General features: G+C 50.1%; 1 protein-coding gene across 1 annotated transcript in view; it reads left to right on the top strand.

The window, feature by feature from the left end:
- Positions 1–20,590, top strand: part of SECISBP2 (SECIS binding protein 2) — a 405,025-nt gene that overhangs the window by 151,856 nt on the left and 232,579 nt on the right. The window contains exon 5 of the mRNA XM_086961140.1: positions 7,239–7,379. Within this exon, the coding sequence (XP_086817266.1) occupies positions 7,239–7,379 (141 nt within the window). The remainder of the gene's footprint in view (positions 1–7,238; positions 7,380–20,590) is intronic.

The raw sequence follows: 20,590 nt of genomic DNA, 5'->3' as shown, positions 1-20,590 counted from the left end.
ATCACCGAACAGCACCTGGACCGCTGCTACCACTGGTGCCTGGATTCTTGGAACCGGCTATGGCCACCTTCCTCACTCCTGCGACGGTGGGTTCCGTGCCATCCAGAATCGCCAAAAAATACAAGGCTCCAGCAGAGGACCCCTTGTTTCTGAGGCCTGACCCACCAGCGGACTCATTTGGCTGCACCCATGAAATCCCACTCCGCTTCTACATCATCTTCTGTTCCTCCCGAGAAGGATAGCAAACAGATGGACTCATATAGAAGGAAGATGTGCAACACTGCAGCGTCATCAATGAAGGTTGCGAGTGCCTTTGCCCTTCTCGGGAGATACAACAGATCTCTTTGGGACTCCCTCACACGTTTCAGTGAGAAGCTCCCCAAAGAAGTCCGGCAGGATTTCACTGAATTTCTACAGGAAGGAGGGGTAGTAGCCAATCAGGTAATAAGTGCTGCAGCGGATGCTTCAGATCTCGCCGCTCATGGCTACTCCCATGGAGTCTGTTCACGACGCTCGGCCTGGCTGCGCCTCACAAGCCTCAAGCCTGATGCCCAGAAGAAAATTCTGAACCTCCCATTTAATGGCTCATCTCTGTTTGGGGCCCACGCTGATGACGAGATGAACAAAATGAAGGCTGAGATAGACACTGTCAAGGCTGTTGGTCTGGAGAAGCGCAAGGAGTTTAAGAAACGTTTCGGTCAGGGCGACAAATGTTCGTTTCAACATAGGGTTCAAACCCCTCAATGGTCCTCAGAGAACCAACAAAGAGCCCAGTTCCAACAAAGGCGTCCTGCGAGAGGAAGAGGCAACAACAAGCAACAGTCCACCTCTAAGCAGCCTCCCAAGCCTTGAGTCGTTGCTTCCTCCGCAACCGTTCGCCACTCCGGTGGGAGGGAGTGTAGCTTGTCACGTGGAAGAGTGGAAAGCCATAACAAGAGACAAATGGGTGCTGATTATTGTGCAGCATGGTTACTTGCTGAGGTTTAAGTCTCCTCCTCCGCAAGTGCCCCCGCAATTCATGCTCCTTCCTCAAATCCAAAGTCAGCTTTTGAAAGACTTTTGAAAGTATCTACCCTTCTCGCAAAGAAGGCCATAGAGCAGGTCCCTCCCATACGAAGAAATCAGGGAGTATACTCCTGCTACTTTCTAGTCCAAAAGCGGGGAGTAGCCAATGAGTACAGACCTATCCTCGACCTGCGCCTGCTGAACAGGTTTATCAGAAAGGAGAAATTTCGTATGCTAGCCCTACATCAGATCTTTCCACACCTTCACCAGGGAGACTGGATGTGTGCCATCGACCTGCAGGACGCTTACTTTCATATGCCTGTCTCAGTAAAGCATCGCAAATTTCTCAGGTTTCAGATAGTCCGTCACCACTATCAGTATTGGGTGCTTCCGTTTGGCCTTAAATCCGCCCCCCGGACATTCTCCAAGTGCATGGCGGTGGTGGCTGCCTTTCTCCGCAGGCAGAAGATCTTCGTCTATCCCTACCTAGAAGACTGGCTCCTGAAAAGCTCCACACCTGTTCTGCTGCAGAGCCATATCTCTTACTGTCTCAACCTGATGCATTCTTTGGGGTTGCAAGTCAACTACAAGAAGTCGGTCCTCAACCCCACCCAACGAATACACTATCTGGGCGCTTCCTTGGACTGCGCAGAAGCAAGTGTGTGTCCTTCGGAGGAGAGGTTGTCATCAATGCTTCTGAAGTGCCGCACCCTGCTCGAAACCCAAAGTCCTACAGCCAGACAAGTGCTGTCACTACTGGGATCGATGGCCTCGTGCATCTACATTGTGCCCAATGCACGCCTTCACATGCGGCCTCTGCAGCAGGCACTCGAGGACCAATGGTCTCAGAGGTCAGGTCACTGGGAAGACCGTGTCTTTCTCCATCAAGTTTCCAGAGACTCCATCAGGTGGTAGATGAAACGTTCTCACCTGCTGCAAGAAGTTCCGTTTCATCAGTCACCTCCAACGCAGAAAGTGGTCACAGATGCCTCAATGCACGGCTGGGGTGCTCATATGGACCAGCTTCAGGTACAAGGTCTCTGGTCTGAGACAGAAAGAAGCGATCATATCAACTTCTTGGAGCTACGGGCTGTCCATCTGGCGCTCAAGTCCCTGTACCTGTCTCTACACTCCAGCCACATTCAAGTTCAGACGGACAACACAACAACAATGTTCTATCTGAACAAATAAGGAGGCACCAGGTCACGAGTTCGGTCTCTGGAAGCTTAATCCATTTGGCGGTGGCTTCTGGCGAGAGGTCTCTCCATCGTTGCAGTTCACCTTCCAGGAATCTTGAATGTTCAGGCGGAAAGCCTAAGCAGAGACTTCGTAGAAGTGCACGACTGGGTGCTCAGCAAAGACTTCGCTCAGGAGGTGTTTCGGCAATGGGGAGTGCCAGACATGGATCTGTTCGCAGACTCGGCAAACGCGAAATGCCCGGTCTTCGCGTCCAGATTCCCCCAGCAGGGAAAATGGGGGAATGCACTTTTGATCAGCTGGTCTCAGACATTTCTGTATGCTTTTCCTCCACTGCCTCTGATCAAGGCGGTGATACAGAAATTATACATGACCAACACCAGGATGATCCTGATAGCACCGGAGTGGCCACGCCAGTGGTGGTACCCGGATCTCCTCCAGCTGTTAGAGGTTCCTCACCGGAGGCTGCCCTGCGGGCCAGACTTGCTGACCAAGGACGAGGGGAGGGTGTTTAACCCCAATCTCCTTTTCCTTCGATTGACAGCATGGCTACTGAGGTCATCCAGTATGGCCACCTAGACCTCTCGGCTGACTGTATGGACATCCTGAGGGAAGCGAAGAGGCCCTCCACCAGAATGTCTTATCTTATTACTTTCAAGTGGAAGAGATTTTACATTTGGTGTATGGACAATGCTCTTGATCCGATTCAAGGTCTGGAGCAGGTGATTCTCCCATACTTATTACACTTGGCAAGGTCAGGCCTTAAGTACCCCTCCATCAGGGTTCACTTAGCAGCAATCACAGCCTATTGGAAGTCTCCTTCCCAAACCTCATTCTTTCTCATGCCTGTGGTCAAAGATTTCTTAGAGGGGCTTAAGAAAGTGTTTCCGACAGGGAGGTCCCCCTCTCCTCCCTGGGAGCTTAACATCGTACTTACCATGTTGATGGGTGCTCCTTTCGAGCCTATTCATAAGGCATCTTTGCAGCACTTGAGCTGCTTTTTTGGTAGCCATCACCTCAGCTCGCAGGGTGAGTGAGATCCAGGCCCTGTGTTGCAAGGAACCTTACACAGTTTTTCATGCCAATAGAGTAGGGCTGAGAACACATCCAGGCTTCCTGCCCAAGGTGGTCTCGAATTTCCATATCAATCAGACCATCACTCTGCCAACTTTCTTCCCTCAACCAACCACTCCCCCGATCTCCAGAGGGTTTTGAAATTTTACCTGGCTAGAACTCTTCCACTTAAGAAGTCTGACCGGCTCTTTGTTAATTATGGTACAACTAATACCGGTCTGTCAGCTTCAAAAAGGTCTTACTCAAGATGGATCGTCTCCTGTATAGCTCTGTCTTACCAATTAGCTGACAAAGCTTTACAGGGCAAACCACATGCACATTCCACTAGAGGGAAAGCTTCTACAACTGCTCTCCTTCGCAACATTTCGATATCTGAGATTTGTAAGGCGGCTACATGGCGTTCAGTACATGCCTTTACCCGCCATTACTGCCTAGATTCAGATGCACAGGCCGATGCCCAAGTGGGACAGGCCTCTTTGAGGAATTTGTTTGCATAACTGCATTATAAATGTGATGTTGATTTATGTTTTTGCTGTGTACTTGATTGCTCGTCCGCGAGACTTTGGGTATGGGCTTGCTAATCTATTCATAGATTATGACTATTGATGAGTATCCCCTGGATGAGAAGGATTAGTTATTTACCTGTAATCCTAGTTCTCATCCAGGGGTGTACTCATCAAAGTCATAAGCGACCCACCCCCCGGACGAGTATTACTGCAAAGTTATTGTATGTTAATTGCGGATTTACCCAGGTGTTGATGCACCTCCAAAAAGAACTGACCTAACTGCCACCTGTGGTGCATCATGGGAGCAGGGGGTCGCCTACAGGTCTTAAAGGCACGGTACCCCTACTCTAATGCCTTAAAGGCAAGGTGTCCGTTTTCTTTGTTTTCTTGATACTCTACTGCAGCCTACTGGGAAATGCCTGCAATTACAAGTTTCTCTATGGCAATAAAGCATTGTTGTATGACAAATGTTTGCTGCTCTCTTTCTTCCTTAGGGGTTGGGAGAGTATAGGTGCTACTATACAAACCTATGTAATTTCAGCATTTTGGCCATTGTGAAAATATCTTAGGCTGCATAGATATGTTTTCACATATGCATATAAAGGTATATATATGTATTTTCTATATGCTCCAGGAACGCGCACATGGGCGGGGATTATTCAAAGATTATGACTTTGATGAGTATACCCCTGGATGACAAATAGGATTACAGGTAAGTAACTAATCCTTACTGTCCACTCTATACCACTTGTGATGATGCCTCTTTCCCCCAGCCCAGCTTCTGGTACCGAAGGTAGTTTTAGGAGTCTGCTATATCGGACAACGAGGGGTGCCCATGACTCATTTTAGGACACGGTTGGTTGTCCTGTCTGTATGCAGAGGCTGCACCATTGTTTAGTGGCCTAGAGTGTTCCACAGAACACTGATGCTGTTTGCCCATGACCTTCTGGCTGCATTCTTACCATAAAGTACTTAATAACTGTTCTCCTGCCATGGGAGGTTCACAAACTACCGCAGAACCACTCACCTCTGCTCTGTCGGCAATCTTGGGCCCGCCAAGTCTCCGACTCCTCTTCACCACCTCCTCCAGTGCTGAACATGTCTTCTCTCCTTGCAAACCCATCCATGGAGCAGGTCTTGCCCTTCTGGCCCCCCCACACACTCAACTCATCCATAGCTTCCCGGACTCTCTACCCTGCAAGGCTACACCATTCCGCTTTGCTTGCTGCCTGAAATAGTGCGCGATTGCTCCAGGCAGCCTGGTTTGTTCCCAGTAGGTTCTAGCCATTCAGTCACCTCGCCTGGGTGCTCTGTGGGAGTTTTTCTAAGTTACAATTACTGGCATATTCTGCCGAACGGTCCGGTAGCCTAGCTAGTGAGCTGCCATTTTGTAGCTTGCTGGCAAAATGAAGTTCATGTTGTACCCGATCCATACGTTTTTTCAAGGTGACATCCTGTATGAGAAATCTAGAAATGCACTGTGTGCATTAGTAAGTGACTCAAACAGTCCGCTTACCGTTCTTTCCATTCCATACAAGGAGGTAGGTATCGCACAAGATATAAAGTTCTTGCCTCACACCAAAGGTGGACTTCTACCATGAAATCACACGTCAAATACACTTGTAACAAGAAAAGGAGACCTGTAAAGTAAAGCAATATTTTATAATTGAACTGGGACCCAACTGGTGTTCTACACGCTCCTCCATGAGAAATCAAGGATGCAAAAAAAACTTTGCACTGTATCAACCTTGACTAACAAAATGCTTGCTAAGTGTACATCAAGTAAGAAATGATTATGGAACAACAAGAGGGGTACTAGGTACATTTAACACGTAAGTGGCTGTGCAGTGCTTCTTGTGTCTCAAGTGTCGTGCAAAACACAAGACAATAAAAAAAAAATTCAGGACCCTTTTCATTACCTGTATCACCGAAAACATACCAGCTCTGAACGAAAAGTATACCAGCCTCGGGTGTCATATTGACATCTTTCCCAGTCCAATTTTAAGTTCATTCTCTGAACAAAGGTTGTAATTAATATGTATTAGACTTTTGTGTTCATGAAGGCCTCAATAAATCATATTCATTAGTGTGGTCAAAACGTTGACATTGGCCCAACTAACCGCATGCACGGTTCACATTGAAACACATTTTTGTGGTCAGCTATTCAGCACTGTGTGCTACACATGTAATACAACCAGCACTGCACTTAATCATGTTGTGCATAGCACCCTCTCAATGTTCCATGCGTGTTTCTGTTTATAACTAATACGTAATGTAAAGTTTTTATTTTGCCTGTCACCTTCGATACAGTGCTAATTTTTGCATCCCTGGTTGTCTTTTGAGCAGGCTGGAGAACTTTTGTTGGACTTCTCTTAATAGTTAAGATCCTGACTGTTATTTGTATTATTCCTTACAGGAATCCTTTATTTTTCCTTGTATTCGACGTGGAGCATAGGCACAAAGGAAGCAACATATACATTGTTGATATCTATACTACTATAATAAAGGAAGAACTTTCAGCCTTTGAGGCTGGTAAACTCGGGAACCACAGCGCCAATCCACACACCCGATACACCGTTGGAATCGTCAGGGTGTGTAGATGGTTATAGGCTATATACATTTTTAAAAAAAAGGTTATTTAAAAAATTGACAATAAAAAAAAAAGTAGTCCCTCCGAAGTAGCGCCGGCCGCGACGTGCGTGCCTACGTCAGGAGCGCGGGGAGGAGCGGCGTCCAGGAGCGCGACGAGGAGCGGCGGACATGGCGCGGGGGAGGAGCAGTGAGGAGCAGCAGACAGGCCAGCGGCGGTGCAAGCAGCGGACAGGCTGGAGGAGCGGCGGCTGAGGTAAGGGAGCGGCGGACATGGCGCGGGGGAGGAGCGGTGACTTGAGGAGCAGCGGACAGGCTAGCGGTGGTGCGAGCAGCGGACAGGCGGGAGGAGCGGTGGCTGAGGTAAGGGGACCCATGTTGGGGCAGGCGGGGAACGGGCGGGAGCCCGGGCTGCTGGACAATGTCGGGGCGGGCGGGGGTCGGGGAAGCCTGTTGCTCCCGGACAAGGTCGGGACGGGCTGCTAGTTCTGAATAAAACATCAACACTACTCTGATAAAAAGACAAGAGACAAGCCCCATGATCTAATTGCACCCACTTGCCCTATATTCCTCTTTCAATTTACCCCCTACCATTACTCTTCAGTCTGAAAGCTCCCCTCATTGCATTTATTCAATGCAGGTTTTGGCTCCTAGTTCAAACCTTCTGGATATGCAATACCGCACGTAAAGCAGACATAGGTTCACAAGCCCCTGCTTGCGGCCAGCTTTCATGATGCGCTCAAGTTCCAAGGGAGCACCTCCGTCAGCTGTATTTAAGCTTTACCAGTTGTGTGTGATGTGTAAATTGTTATATGACAATGTTGTGAAATGCATTATTTGAGTTGGATGTTTCCCTGTCTCTTGCAGGCTTGGGTGAAACCAGACATGGGGTGGCCTCCACAGAAACATTTTACAACTCAGTTGACAAATGCCAAACCCATTGGCCCTTCATTGACGACTCCTGGAGCACAAAGTGCAACTGTAGCAGTAGAAAAAAAGAAAATGCAGGTAAATTCACCCTAAAACCTCTTTTCTAGGAAATGTCCAAACTTTTGTATAGATCGTCAAGCAATGCATTTTATTATTTGTAGTCATATGTTGAATGCAAGCAACAACAAAGTTACTTCACAATGAATGTTCTACAGCTGTTATAATTTTGCTAGAAGGGTAGGCATGAGGCCATAAGGCTGTGTCATCAAGGTGGTGGAGCTCCATAATGCATAGGAGTTGGGAGCAGTCCCAGACTCCACATATATAAGGAAAGTGGCTGAAGAACTGATTTAAGTGCAACAGTTGACAGTAACATAAAGAGAAAATACAATATCTTGATTCTGTTTAATGTGGTCATTAAATTGTATCTTTGCAATTCACGATTTAAACACCTTATCCTCTCAGTTTGTTCATAATTGAGGACTGCAGCCAGCTCCTATGTAGAATTCTATTTACTAGTTCCATGCCCAGTTGTTATGAAACTCCTAACCAATGTACTTATTACTTTCATGCTTTCTACATTTACAGTACCACGTTTCCTCCTATCAGGAGGTGTGAGAATCCAACCATACTCTTATGCCGCCTGTAAGAGATTGGATTATTATTTGAAGACAATGACTACTTGCCACAAGGAACAATCATACCCTTGTCAGGGTGAACCTTCAACGTCACTAAATTAACCTGAGCTCCACCCCCTGGTAGTTATGGCTCAAAACAGACAGGCTTCACTTGGAGCAATGTGCAAAGTATTTAGGCAGTACCATAGTTGAAAATCGAAGTGCAAAACAATAAAAATCCCAACCAAATTAGAAAAATTGAGTAAAGTTAAATTAACAAAATAACAAAATAAATTACCAAAATCCAATAAGAGGAATCCGAAGTAGGAACAGCACCAATAAACACAAAGTGGCAATGATAGTCAGTGGTTGCAGTAGACCGGGATCTGGGCGCAATTTAAGGTTGGCGCAGTTTGTGTCAAGGAATACACGCTCCTCTGGATCCAGGCGATGCTCAAAGGGTCCACCTCCAGACCTCCCCAAGCTTGGTTCTAATCAAACACCCAAACTTAGAGGCGGTCAGGCGAGGGAAAATGTAAATGGTGCGGCTTGGAGACTGCCAATCTGGATAACAAAGGGAGAGCCTGGTATAAGTATTCTTGGACACCTGTCTGTCTTTATACTCCAATGTTTTCGTACTCATACCTTGCTAAGAGTATCAGCGGGTGGAACCTCATTGACGCCTGATGCTCTTCTCCTGAATGCTGCCCCCCTGGAAACCTCCTATAGGAACATAAGCACATCATTATCCCCTATCTCGCCTATTATGTACCTCTCGGATCTAGACTCCTTCTGTGTACTTACCAGTGACACACACCACAAGGACACTATGAAAACCGTCAGGCAGCGCTGATACCAAGTCCTCTTAGCAATTGAAACTATAAGGCACCCCCTCTTCTGTTGCGTCACAGAAGCTAGAACAGTATCAAAAAGAAATGCACCAGAGCCCGGAAAGTAATAAGAAATAGTAACCACAGAAAACAAGAAGACTCCTCAGAGAAGTGAGCCTACTCGTCTTCCTGCCAACACACACGGAGTCAACAGTTTACTGGGCTCCTTGGTAAATTCAGAGTAGTCTCCTCCTAGCACCGCATGGCACTCCCCCTTGTGAGAATCTCTCTTGTAACTCGGGATTCCACCGGCGTCTGCGAACCATCAGCGAAGCCCCACAGCGCCTCCTACTCGCAACTGCCGAAGTGCTACTGTGCTGTCGTAATAGTTCAGAAGGTGACGGTGTCTTCGCGTAGGCAACACCGCGAAGCACCACCGCGTCACCAGAACGCATCAGCCGACACGCTTCTCCCCCTTCCTCGGTGGTTCCTACGCTGGCTGTGTCTTCGCGTAAGCAACACCGCGAAGCACCACAGCGTGAACAGAGCGAATTAGCCGACATTCTAACCTTAATCAGTAGTAACACGGTCCGACCCTAACAGGGGTCATATCCATAGAAGTCCGTGTCTTCGCAAAGAATACAGCGAAGCACCACGGATCCCACGATGAACGGGCAGCCACCCGCTCTCCATCCAGCACAAAACACCAAATCCAATACACCCTGACTTCCCGGTCCAGAGGGTTTTTAAAGTTCCCGCCTTCATACCGCCAGGACTTCTGGGACATGAAGTTCCAACCTTAGGCAGGCGCAATTACCGGGTCTCAGAACCTGACAGTTTGAGGCAGACTGCTATGGAGCGTGAGTCGGATACACCAACCAGGTTTGTCCTGGTTAGAAATGTTACTTTCTGACTTAGGGGCAGATTTATATGTTGGCGGTAAGGATACTCGGTTGCAAAGGTGATCGAGTATCCTTGCCAGCAGAATAATCGTCCGCCCACTCGATTTAATGCATGCTGACCTTTGAGGTAACCACGGCAGAGACAATTCCATCCCCGCCGTGGTTATACCCCACCAATTGATCTAATTTAGATAGGCGGACATGCAGGTCAGTTTTTACTGCTCAGCACCACCAGGAAAACCCTAGCGGTAATTAGCATTGAAAACTGTCTACTGCCCTTCTGGCCATGGGAGAGAACTCCCATGGGGGCATTTATTTTTATTTAAAAAAAGAAAATCCGACTTAAGGATTTTCCTTTTGAAAATAAAATACGTTTTACAGATTGCTCTGCCATATTGACAAAGCATTAACAGGAACTGCTGTGATGGCAGTTCCCTCCAGTGCTTCTGAAGTGGCTTTGCGGGACCTCCACCAGGGTGATGTAGTAATTTACTCTGTCGCCCTGGTAAAGGACAGTCCGACCTCCAAAATATAAGTCAGGCCCCAAGTCCTTTAAGTACCAATCCACCATAGAAGTATACTTCTAAAGCCCCCCAAGATCTCAGGGGATGCACTTAGAGACTCACAGCATGTCAGGCAGTCTAACAGCAAGGCCCAGATTCAGTTGGCACTGGTCTGCTAGGCAGTTTCAGGAAAGGCCTCTTGTAGCTTGTTGGAGCCCTATGGCTTAAACTGGAGGTTATTCTTATGACCTTTGGTCTCATTTGTCCAGGGTACAAGAGGGAGCAGGCCCAGTTCTTCATGGCTCCTCTCAGGTCACAGACAGCAGGTCCAGTGCTCTGTTTTTCTTCAGGTTCAGTAGCATTCTGAAGTGGATACTTAAAGTTGCCACATTTCTGCCTGGCATGATCTATTTGGTGGGAAGAACTCCTGGCCATGCCCTGGCCAAAGTAGTAAATGTTCCCGGCCCACCCTACCCACTTTGGGAATTTTCAAGATGGCGAGCCCAACAACTCTGGACAGATGTCCTTCTCCTACAGGAAACTCACACTGTAGAGGTCTCAGGCGTCATGCGTTTGGGGTGGCGTACCATGCTGGTTTCAGTCACTGGGCATTGCCAGCATTAGTCACGCTCAACTTACCCTTTTAGTGGACTGAATGTGCCAGAACATCTAAAGTCGCTTCCTCTAGGTGACAGGATCACTATGGCGATCCCCTATAGCCCTATGGCCTGCCCCCTTACACAATCATTCCTTGTATATCGGAATGAGGCAATCCTCTTACCCACTCCAGGGCTCATTATTAGCCGTGACTTTATTGGTCTGATGGAACTGACCCTTGACCAACCTGGACCACTGCTGCCCTCTCAGGCCTCCTTTCGCCTACTGTCAACATTCATTGCCACGTTGGCCTCAACGATGTGTGGAGCCAGTTTCACCTGGCCTGGGTAGTTCACAATGGACTGTTCCCATGAGGAACAGGGTCAAGGGTAATATGCATATGGCTGGGGTGGCGAAGTGAGCAGAAGAACGATGATGGATTCAACTTAGATATAATAGTGACTGGGGATGAGTGTCTGAAAAGTTTCAGCACTCTCTCCCTCATCTCATTGTGTTTGCTTTGTTTGCCCTAAGTTAGCAGGGTATGCCTAGACATGGATTCCTTGCTCACTTTGCCACCAGATTCAAGCTAGCCTGGCTGATGAGGTGTGTTACCCCAAAACCCTTCCCAGGATGCTTGATTTCTTTCCATGGAATACTTGGCCAGCCAGATCAGGCTGGACTGTTACCATGAGGAACAGGGTCAAGACTGATTTGTATATGGCTGGGTCTGAACTGAGGTGTCGAAGTGAGCAGAATAACGATGATGGATTCAACCCAAAGTGACTGGGCTGAGTGTCTGAATAGTTCCAGCGCTCCATCCAACATCTTATTGTGTTCTCTAGTTATACTGTGGTATGTGTGGCTACACATTTCTATCAGGAGTGTCTGGTACCCTATCCCTCCTCGATTCTTTCCTGATGCCCACAACATACATGCCCTTGATATCCTACATACATGTTTGTGGGCTCTCTGATCATACCCCTTTAAAGCTCCTGGTCGTAATGCAGCAGCCTGTGCATGACGACCCCATGGCTCATGGTGGCTGACCCAACAGTCTATGAGGGAAGCCCTTAGAGAGGGGTCAACTCACTTTTTTGCAGATCACACATGGTCTGTAGAATTTACATTAATACTATGGGTGCCTTCGGTGCAGTAATTACAGGTCACAGCTGAATCCCTCCACAATCTCAAGCAAGGTATTCTAGCACTTAAGCAACTACAAAGCCAGAAAACTTTATTAGGCTGTCTGAATAAACATAGCAACAAGACAGGCAAAATACTGTATTGGTCGAGCCAAGCATCAGACAAACATTGTTACATAACACAAATTGAGGATGACATAGGTGTCTTATACTCAACCCCCATGAAGATAGCAAACAAAATTGGTAAGTATTATGCCTCACTCTATGGGCAAGCTCAAGGCTACCCAGTGGAGAGGATTGACACATACCTCTCCTACATTCACCTGCCAAGGATAACACCTGACAAATGCCTCACTCTGGATAGCCCCCTCACAGCAGACAAGGTAGGTATGGCCATCTGCCAACTTTAAAGGGGGAAAAGCCCCAGCCCCAGGCCTCCCATGGAATTCTTTAGCTACCAATCTGACATCCTTAGACAGCCCCTACTGAATTTATAAACTGAGGCACAGAGCATTGGTCATCTTCTGACAACCTGGAGGAGGCCCACATCATTCTAATTCACAAAATGGTCTGTCCCCCACACCTTTTCTCCTCCTACAGGTCTATCGAGCTGATCAACTGCAAAACTAAAATACTCGCTAAGACAGTGGGGACGCACCTCACAATGGTTATCACTGACCTCATACTCAAGGATCGAAGTGGCTTAAGGCCATCCAGATCGACGCACCACAACATTCGCAGTCAACATAACTCTATGCCAGCTACTGATGTCTTATAGAGGTCCTTGGCGATGATTCCCATAGATTTTGAAAAGGTCTTTGACTGTGTGTTGTGGACCTACCTGTTCTCGCTGCTCCAATACCTTGGCTTCAGTTCTTGTTTTTTATCCTAGGTTCAGTTCTTGTATGCTGAGCCATATGCCAGAGTCTGAGTTGGCAGAGCTATGTCTGCAACATTCATGCTGAAATGAGGAACACAACAGATGTTCTCTCTGTCTCCTCTATTATTTGCCCTTGTAGTTGAACCCCTAATTCAGGCTCTCCGCATAAATCCATGTGTACAGGACTTCAAGTGGTCCATCACTTGCAAGATCCATGTGTCGCTGTATGCAGATACCCTGTTAATCTACCTTTGAGACCCCCAAATTTCCAGACCAATAGCAAAGGCAACTCTAGACTTATTTAGATGTTGACTCCAGGTCAACGGGGGGAGCATGAGGTTGCATCCCAGAGGACCACCAGAGCACACAGTGGCATGTGAATAACTAGCGGGGTTTATGCTCACGACCGTAAGTTTCCATTACCTTGGAGTCCATGTCCGGGCCACAGCAATGCAGATTAAAACGGACAATCTCACATCTCTTCTCATGGCCACGCTGGGCGACCATCAGAGGTTGTCCTCACTGCCGCTATCGATATTTGGGTGTGTGGCATTAATGAAAAAAATGATGACCCTCCCCTAATTGCATCCCCCTGCCCCCTATGAATGAGTGTCCCTGCAGATCTGGAAGGTGATGCTAAAAGATCTAAGGTGAGATGGTAGACTGATGCAAGATTCACCCCTGGGTGAGGGAGTGGGGGATCTGGAGCTGGGATGCTCTGGATTTCTCTCCCCTGGGACTCATCATACAGGGCAAGATCTTCAAATCATACACAGATCTCCAAGACAAATTTAGATTGGAACACATACAGTTCTATCAATACTTGCAATTCAGGCATGCTCTTAGGACCTACCTCACAGCACTTACCGAGCTAACTCGGTTAACCTAGTATAACCTCCTTGAGGCAAAATGGACAATGTCCCAGCTAGAGGCAGAATAGCTATAATATGTAAGTCGCTGATGCTAACCACACCTGACTCTTTCCAGAGATTGAGAGATAAGTGGGAGGAAGACCTGGACTCACAGGCTGACGCAGAGCGGGTGCTCTCCTTGATAAGACCAAGGGAATCAGCAGTGAAACTACGATTCCTCCTTATACATTTCAAGTACCTAAAGAAAGAAGCTGGTGATTAATGCCATTGGATGCTCTAAGACTCACACTGGGGTCTGGGGGTCATGGGAGAAGTATCGGGTGGGGTTTGGGGAGATTGTGACTTTAAGGTAGAAAGGCTCACATCTGAGAGGGATTGGTGGCCCAGATTACTTTGTAATTCATTAGGATAACTGTGGATTGATGGCCATGTGCTGAGTGAACATATACTTATTGTTTTCATTTTCTCCTTATGATTCTGTCAATTCAACTATAAAATTCAATTTAAGGATAATTTTTTTTTTTGCTAGTCCCATTCCGGAGATATAGTATTAGGATTTTAATCTGTACTCTGGTGTTCTACAATGGACAGCCAGGCCTGCCACAGTGGAAAATAGCTTTTGGGTACCAGTCACCGTGAAGACATTTTAACATTACATTTTTACATGTTCCCCTGCGCCTCCTTTTTGTGAAATTTCTGATTACTAGTAACTGGAAAACAACAAACACCCTGGTGGCCTCTCCGTGGGTCCTATCCACACTGGCATGAGCCCAAGCTAATAGCGCATTAGTACAAAGGGAGGAGGTAAAAGGTCTCCATGAACACCCAATTTAAGTGACATAGCACATGCTCCTGGAGAAGTTCTGTGAGGGGTTTTTAGCCACTACTATGCCCACTTCATAATCATGCCTACGGATCATTTCTTCCACCCCCCCTTGCCCTCCCCCTTTTCTCCCTGCTTCACTAGATACACCTACCACAACGCATTACTTTGATCGGCATTAAACGGTACAACATTGCTGGTCCCCACCGGCTTTGTGACACTTGTGATGCATTATGCCGTCATTATAAAGTGCACCCATTATTTTAGTTTTGATTTTGAATGTTCCTTATGTATCTATTTTCTGCTTATTAAGTAGAAGTTTTTCCTTTTATGCAACCAGTTAACGTATGGTTCATAGTTGTATTCCTTGGCATCACTGTTTTCCACCGGGCCTCGATTTAATGTATTGGGTTGCATACAATACCATTTTCATTGTCTTTGTTTTTGTTTAAATCTGTTTTTTTATTAGTTTGTTTACAAACGTGAGAAACAGTGACAAGTACAGGGAAGGAGTACGACATTGCCAGATATATTACAGTCTGTCATGATATATACAGCATTTCTTTTACATTACCGTTCACGTCCCAACATCAATCATGTTCTCTTGAGGGATGGTGTCCAAGGGCGGATATATAAAGGGTGCCTTGCTTGGGAATTTGTATCAGTAGATGCCAGTAGTATTGCAGCTAGTATCTCTGCTTACCGATAGTGGTGTATCTCTTCCATCTGTACCTGCAAGTAATAGGAGGCGGGTGAATAAGGGTTGGACAAAGCAAAAATAACAGGAGGAACTCGGCCCAACTGGGGTGTTGTCTGGCCCTCATGTGTGATAATCGCAAAGGTAGCACGTGTGCTCGTGGCTGAGTGTCAGATTTAAGCTTAGTGAATAGAGGCAAACACATAATCCCATATTCAGTGCGTCTACTTCAACTACGCAAGAGTGAATCAGGGTCTCACAGCACATGCCTCTGCTGGAGAGGTGATGGTGGGGGCATGCACATCCAGCAGAAGCTAGCCCTGAAGATCATGTAAGATAACATCCCTGTTTGCGGCTATGGGGATTTTGCAGAGGCCTAGGGTGTCCTCTGTGTGTTGTACCACGCTCTCCGCCCTAGCCCACACTAGTAATGAATGTCTCCAAGCTATAGAATCTGAAAGAGACACGTTAGTGATAGATTCCTTACCTTAGAATATCCCCAGGCGTCAGACTGGATCCGGAAACTTTTGCGTAGCAGTACTCTTGCGCGTCAGTAGGCGTCGTCTGTGGCTCCGCGTCCGTCGTCGGCGTCAAGGGCGCCGTGATGACGTCGTCGGAGTACTTAGACGCCGCCTCCGCGTGCTGACGTCAGTTCTTCTTTTTTCCGCGCCAACAAGCGCAGATCTGGAAAAAGCAGTATCCCTTAGTCAATTTTTGACTAACTTTTTGGATCATTTTTTATCATTTCTCGAAGTGTTACGACTCCGATCGAGTTTCAAGCACTGCGAGGATTGCAACCGCACGATGTCGGTCACGGATCCTCACCACCTGTGCCTAACTTGTCTAGGCGTCGACCACGACGACAAGGCCTGCTCCGACTGCCGGGCCCTCTCTTCGAAAGCCAGGCGGGAGCGGTCCCGCAGGCCACTCGAACTCCGGCAGTCGGCCGCGCGCCGTGAGAGGTCCCGGTCCCACGGGAGGTTGAGGGACAGGTCGCGGGCTCTGAGTCACCACAGTTCCGAGAGTCGGCACCACTCCTCCGGGTCGAAGTCGTCGTCGGGTAAGAAGCACAAGAAGTCCAAGAGGCGTCATCGCTCTTCTGACTCCCCCCGATGCTCGCGCTCCATACCCTCCGGTCCCTGGGCGAGACGCGACGCCGGAGCAGATCGAGCGCTTCCTCATGGCCATGAGGTCCCTCTCTCCTCCGACGGGCTCCGCGGCGCCTTCGGGCCCAGCGGACCCGTCTGGGGCCCCTTGCGGGTCGGGGGCTTCGGCCCGACGCCGTCGGGTGCTTCGGCTCTGACGCCACCGGCGCCTTCGGGCCCGGCGACGCGGGCCCCACAATCCCGACACCGCCGGCGCCTTCGGGCCCGGCGCTGCAGGGTCAATCGGTCCCGACGCCGCCGGCGCCTTCGGGCCCGGTGCCGCGGGACCCCACTGGACCTCCATCGGGATCTGGATCGTCGCCGGTGGACCTTACGACCCCCCGGCGTCGGTCCGTCAGGTTTCACCTCCGGCCTCTTTCGCTCCTGTTCCGGCGTCAGAACGGCGCCGCTGGGAGCCGCTTTCGACGGCGTTTGGAGATTTTCACTTCTATGAACAGGCCCCATTAATTGAAAACCCTGAGTATCAGGAGATGGGTGATGAGGAGGATTGGGAGGGGTCTGAGGACCCTCTGACCCGAGAGTGTCAGTCACGAGAGGACTGGACAGGGGAACTTGGGGAGGCCAGTGGCCTGGACACCTCTCCAGACACTGGTTTTGTCTCCCCTCCTACTGTGGCTTCGGAGGAGGGGGCAACCTATTGTGCGGTGTTGATGAGTGCTGCCAAGGCCTTGGGCCTAGAGCTCCCCGACGCGGCCGTGAGGAATAACCTCCTCACTGAGGTCCTTAAACCGCAGTCAAGCTTGGCCGAGCCTCTGCTGCCCTTTAATGAGGCCTTGACCGACGTTCTTTTGGGCACTTGGTCCAGGCCCGCTACGGGTTCGCCCGTAGATAGGAACGTGGCCAGACGCCACCGCCCGACCCCTGGCGACCCATGTTTCCTGTCCACCCACCCCACCCCCGAGAGCCTGGTCATCCAGGCCTCCAATTCCCAGACCGCATTCCTGTCGACTCCGCCGGACAGGGAATCCAAGAGGTACGAGCAGTACGGAAAAAAGATCTTCTCCTCCCTTAGTCTGGGACTGCGGTCTTCCAACACTGCATGCCTCTTGGGCCGCTACACCCACTCTCTGTGGGAGACGGTTGCGGAAGTGCTGTCAGAGTGTCCGTTGGAGTTACAGGCCAAACTCGGCCAAGCCCTTGTGGAGGGTCAGGATGCAGCCAAATATTCTATCCGGTGTGGGCTGGATACCACCGACTCACTAGGTAGAGCGATGGCAACAACGGTGGCGGTTAGACGCCACGCCTGGTTGAGGTCCGCCAACTTTTCGGCAGATGCCCAAAACACTCTGATTGACATGCCGTTTGATGGCCGTCGCCTTTTTGGCGACAAGGCAGACCATGCGCTTGAGCTCTTTAAAGACTCCATGGCAACGGCCAAGTCCTTGGGCCTCTCGGCCCCGCGCCAGCAATCGGGTGCCTTTCGCTCCTTTCGTGGCCAAGGAAGGGGCATCCCCACACGCGCTGCCAGCCACATGCTGCAGACTAACTTCCAGCGCGGTGGCGGCCGTGGAAATCGCAGCGGAGGCGGTCGGGGACAACGGTGAGGCCAGTCCACACCTTCCCCCGCAGCATCCGCCTCTAAAACCTCCTAGTCCGTGCTTCTCGGCCCATGTGACGCCAGTGGGGGGCAGGGTTCGCCATCACCACTCTCACTGGCGCACTGTCACTTCGGACAGGTGGGTGCTGCAGATCGTTCGGAGGGGCTACTCCCTCCCCTTCGAGACGACCCCTCAAGCCAAGCCACCGCAATACCACTGCGTATCGGGGATCACTTGCGGCTTCTGCAGGAGGACGTTTCGGCCCTCTTTGCCAAGGGGGCCTTCGAGCGCGTTCCTGGGCCAGAAGTAGGACGTGGTTGCTACTCCCACTACTTTCTGGCACCCAAGAAGAGCAAAGGGGGCCTACGCCCTATCTTGGACCTACGGAACGTCAACGGCTTCCTCCGGAAAGAGAAGTTCAAGATGCTGACTCTGGCTCAGGTCTTAGCTGCCCTGGACCCAGGATACTGGATGGTAGCGTTGGACTTGCAGGACGCTATTACCACATCCCCGTCCTGCCGGCCCACCGGTGTTACCTGCGGTTCACGGTAGGCCACGAGCACTTTCAGTTTACCGTGCTCCCCTTCGGCCTTACCAGCGCCCCACGGGTGTTCATGAAGGTGATGGCGGTGGTCGCAGCTCATCTGCGCAGGTTAGGGGTTTCAGTCTTCCCCTACCTCGACGACTGGTTGTTGTAGGCGGGCTCGCCCCAGACAGTCGTCAACAACCTCCAGACAGCGGCAGACCTCTTGCATCAGCTGGGGTTCTCCATCAATGTGCCGAAGTCACACCTGTGTCCCTCTCAGAAGCTCCTTTTCATCGGAGCGGTTCTCGACTCGGCACAGTTTCGGGTTTACCCACCCGAACAGCGGGTTCGGGATATACAGGCTCTGATTCCACTCTTCCAGCCTTTATCCTGAGTTTCGGTCAGGTTGACGCTGCGGATTCTGGGGCTGATGGCTTCCTGCATCCTTCTGGTGCATCACGCCCGTTGGCGGATGCGGGCTCTGCAGTGGGACCTGAAGTTTCAGTGGGCCCAGCATCAGGGCAACCTGTCCGACCATGTCCTGATCTTGGAGGGCACTGCGAGACAGCTGCAGTGGTGGCTCACGGACCGCGATTGGGTCAGCGGCAGATCCCTCTCTCTTCCCCAACCGGAGCACGTAGTTGTGACGGACGCGTCCCTCCAGGGCTGGGGAGGCCACATGGGAGAGGCGGAGATCAGAGGCCTCTGGTCTCCGGCAGAGTCCCGGCTCCATATTAACCTTTTGGAGCTGCAGGCGATTCGTCTAGCACTGAAGGCATTCCTCCCCTCTGTCCGAGGGAGTGTAGTGCAGGTGTTCACGGACAACACCACCGCCATGTGGTACTGCAACAAACAGGGCGGGGTGGGGTCGTGGACCCTCTGCCAGGAGGCTCTGCGTCTCTGGCAATGGCTGGAACATCAGGGCGTGACTCTGGTGGTTCAACACCTGGCAGGTTCTCTGAACGCCAGGGCGAACTCAGCCGCCGGTGCATGATGGATCACGAATGGCGTCTGAACTCGGACGTGGCGCAAGGTCTCTTTCTGCAGTGGGGAGAGCCTTGGCTAGATCTATTCGCCACCGAAGAGAACGCGCAATCTCATCAGTTGTGCGCATTGGAATTTCCAAGGCGGCACTCGCTCGGAGACGCTTTTCGTCGAGAGTGGAGTTGCGGTCTGTTGTACGCCTTTCCGCCTATACCACTTCTGCTCAGAGTGCTGAAGAAGATCAGGCGCGACCGGGCACAATTCATCCTTGTGGCTCCGGACTGGGCACGAAGGTACTGGTATCCCAGGCTACTCAGTATGTCAGTCGATCCCCCGGTTCGTCTGCCTCTTCAGGAGGACCTTCTGTCGCAGCAGCAGGGGACGGTCCTCCACCCGAACTTGTCCAGTCTCCACCTCCATGCTTGGAGATTGAGCGGCGACAGTTGAGACCATTTGACTTGCCTCCTGATGTCTGTACAATCATTCTGGCAGCCAGGTGTTCCTCCACAAAGTCGGTATACGCCTGCAGGTGGAGCAGATTTGTGGCATGGTGCACAGCAAAGGCTGTGGATCCTCTCTCTGCCCCTCTTCTGAGGTTCTTCTCTTCCTTCTTTCTCTTGCCCAGCAGGGCTCTGCTCTGGGCACTATCAAGGGCTATCTTTCTGCCCTTTCAGCCTTCCTAAGGCTGCCTGATCAACCATCTTTGTTCAAGTCCCCTATTGTAAATAGATTCCTGAAAGGCATCACACACACGTTTCCACCTGTTCCCTTTGTGATGCCTCAGTGGGACTTGAACTTGGTTCTTACATTTCTGATGTGCGCTCCCTTCGAGCCGCTCCACAACTGTCCTCTTCGCCTTCTTACTTTGAAGACTGCCTTCCTGGTAGCCATCACCTCTGCCAGGAGAGTGAGTGAGCTCCAGGCTCTATCCTGTAAACCTCCTTTCCTTTCAGTCCATCCGGACAAGGTTGTGTTGCAGACAAGGCCCTCTTTCCTACCCAAGGTGGTCACGGCCTTCCACATTGGGCAATCCATCACCTTGCCCACCTTCTTTCCACCTCTGCATTCCTCGAGAGAGGAAGAGCGGCTCCACCGTCTGGACCCAAAACGTGCGCTCTCGTTTTATCTGGATCGCACACGCCAGTTCCGGGTGGATGACCAACTCTTTGTTGGTTACGTGGGCGCTAAGAAGGGGAAAGCGGTACACAA

This window comes from Lissotriton vulgaris, chromosome 3_1 (assembly GCF_964263255.1).
Source record: "Lissotriton vulgaris chromosome 3_1, aLisVul1.2, whole genome shotgun sequence".
Classification (NCBI taxonomy): Eukaryota; Metazoa; Chordata; class Amphibia; order Caudata; family Salamandridae; genus Lissotriton; species Lissotriton vulgaris.
Note: the sequence above shows the minus strand (reverse complement) of the source record. Positions and strands in the feature narration are given on the sequence as shown.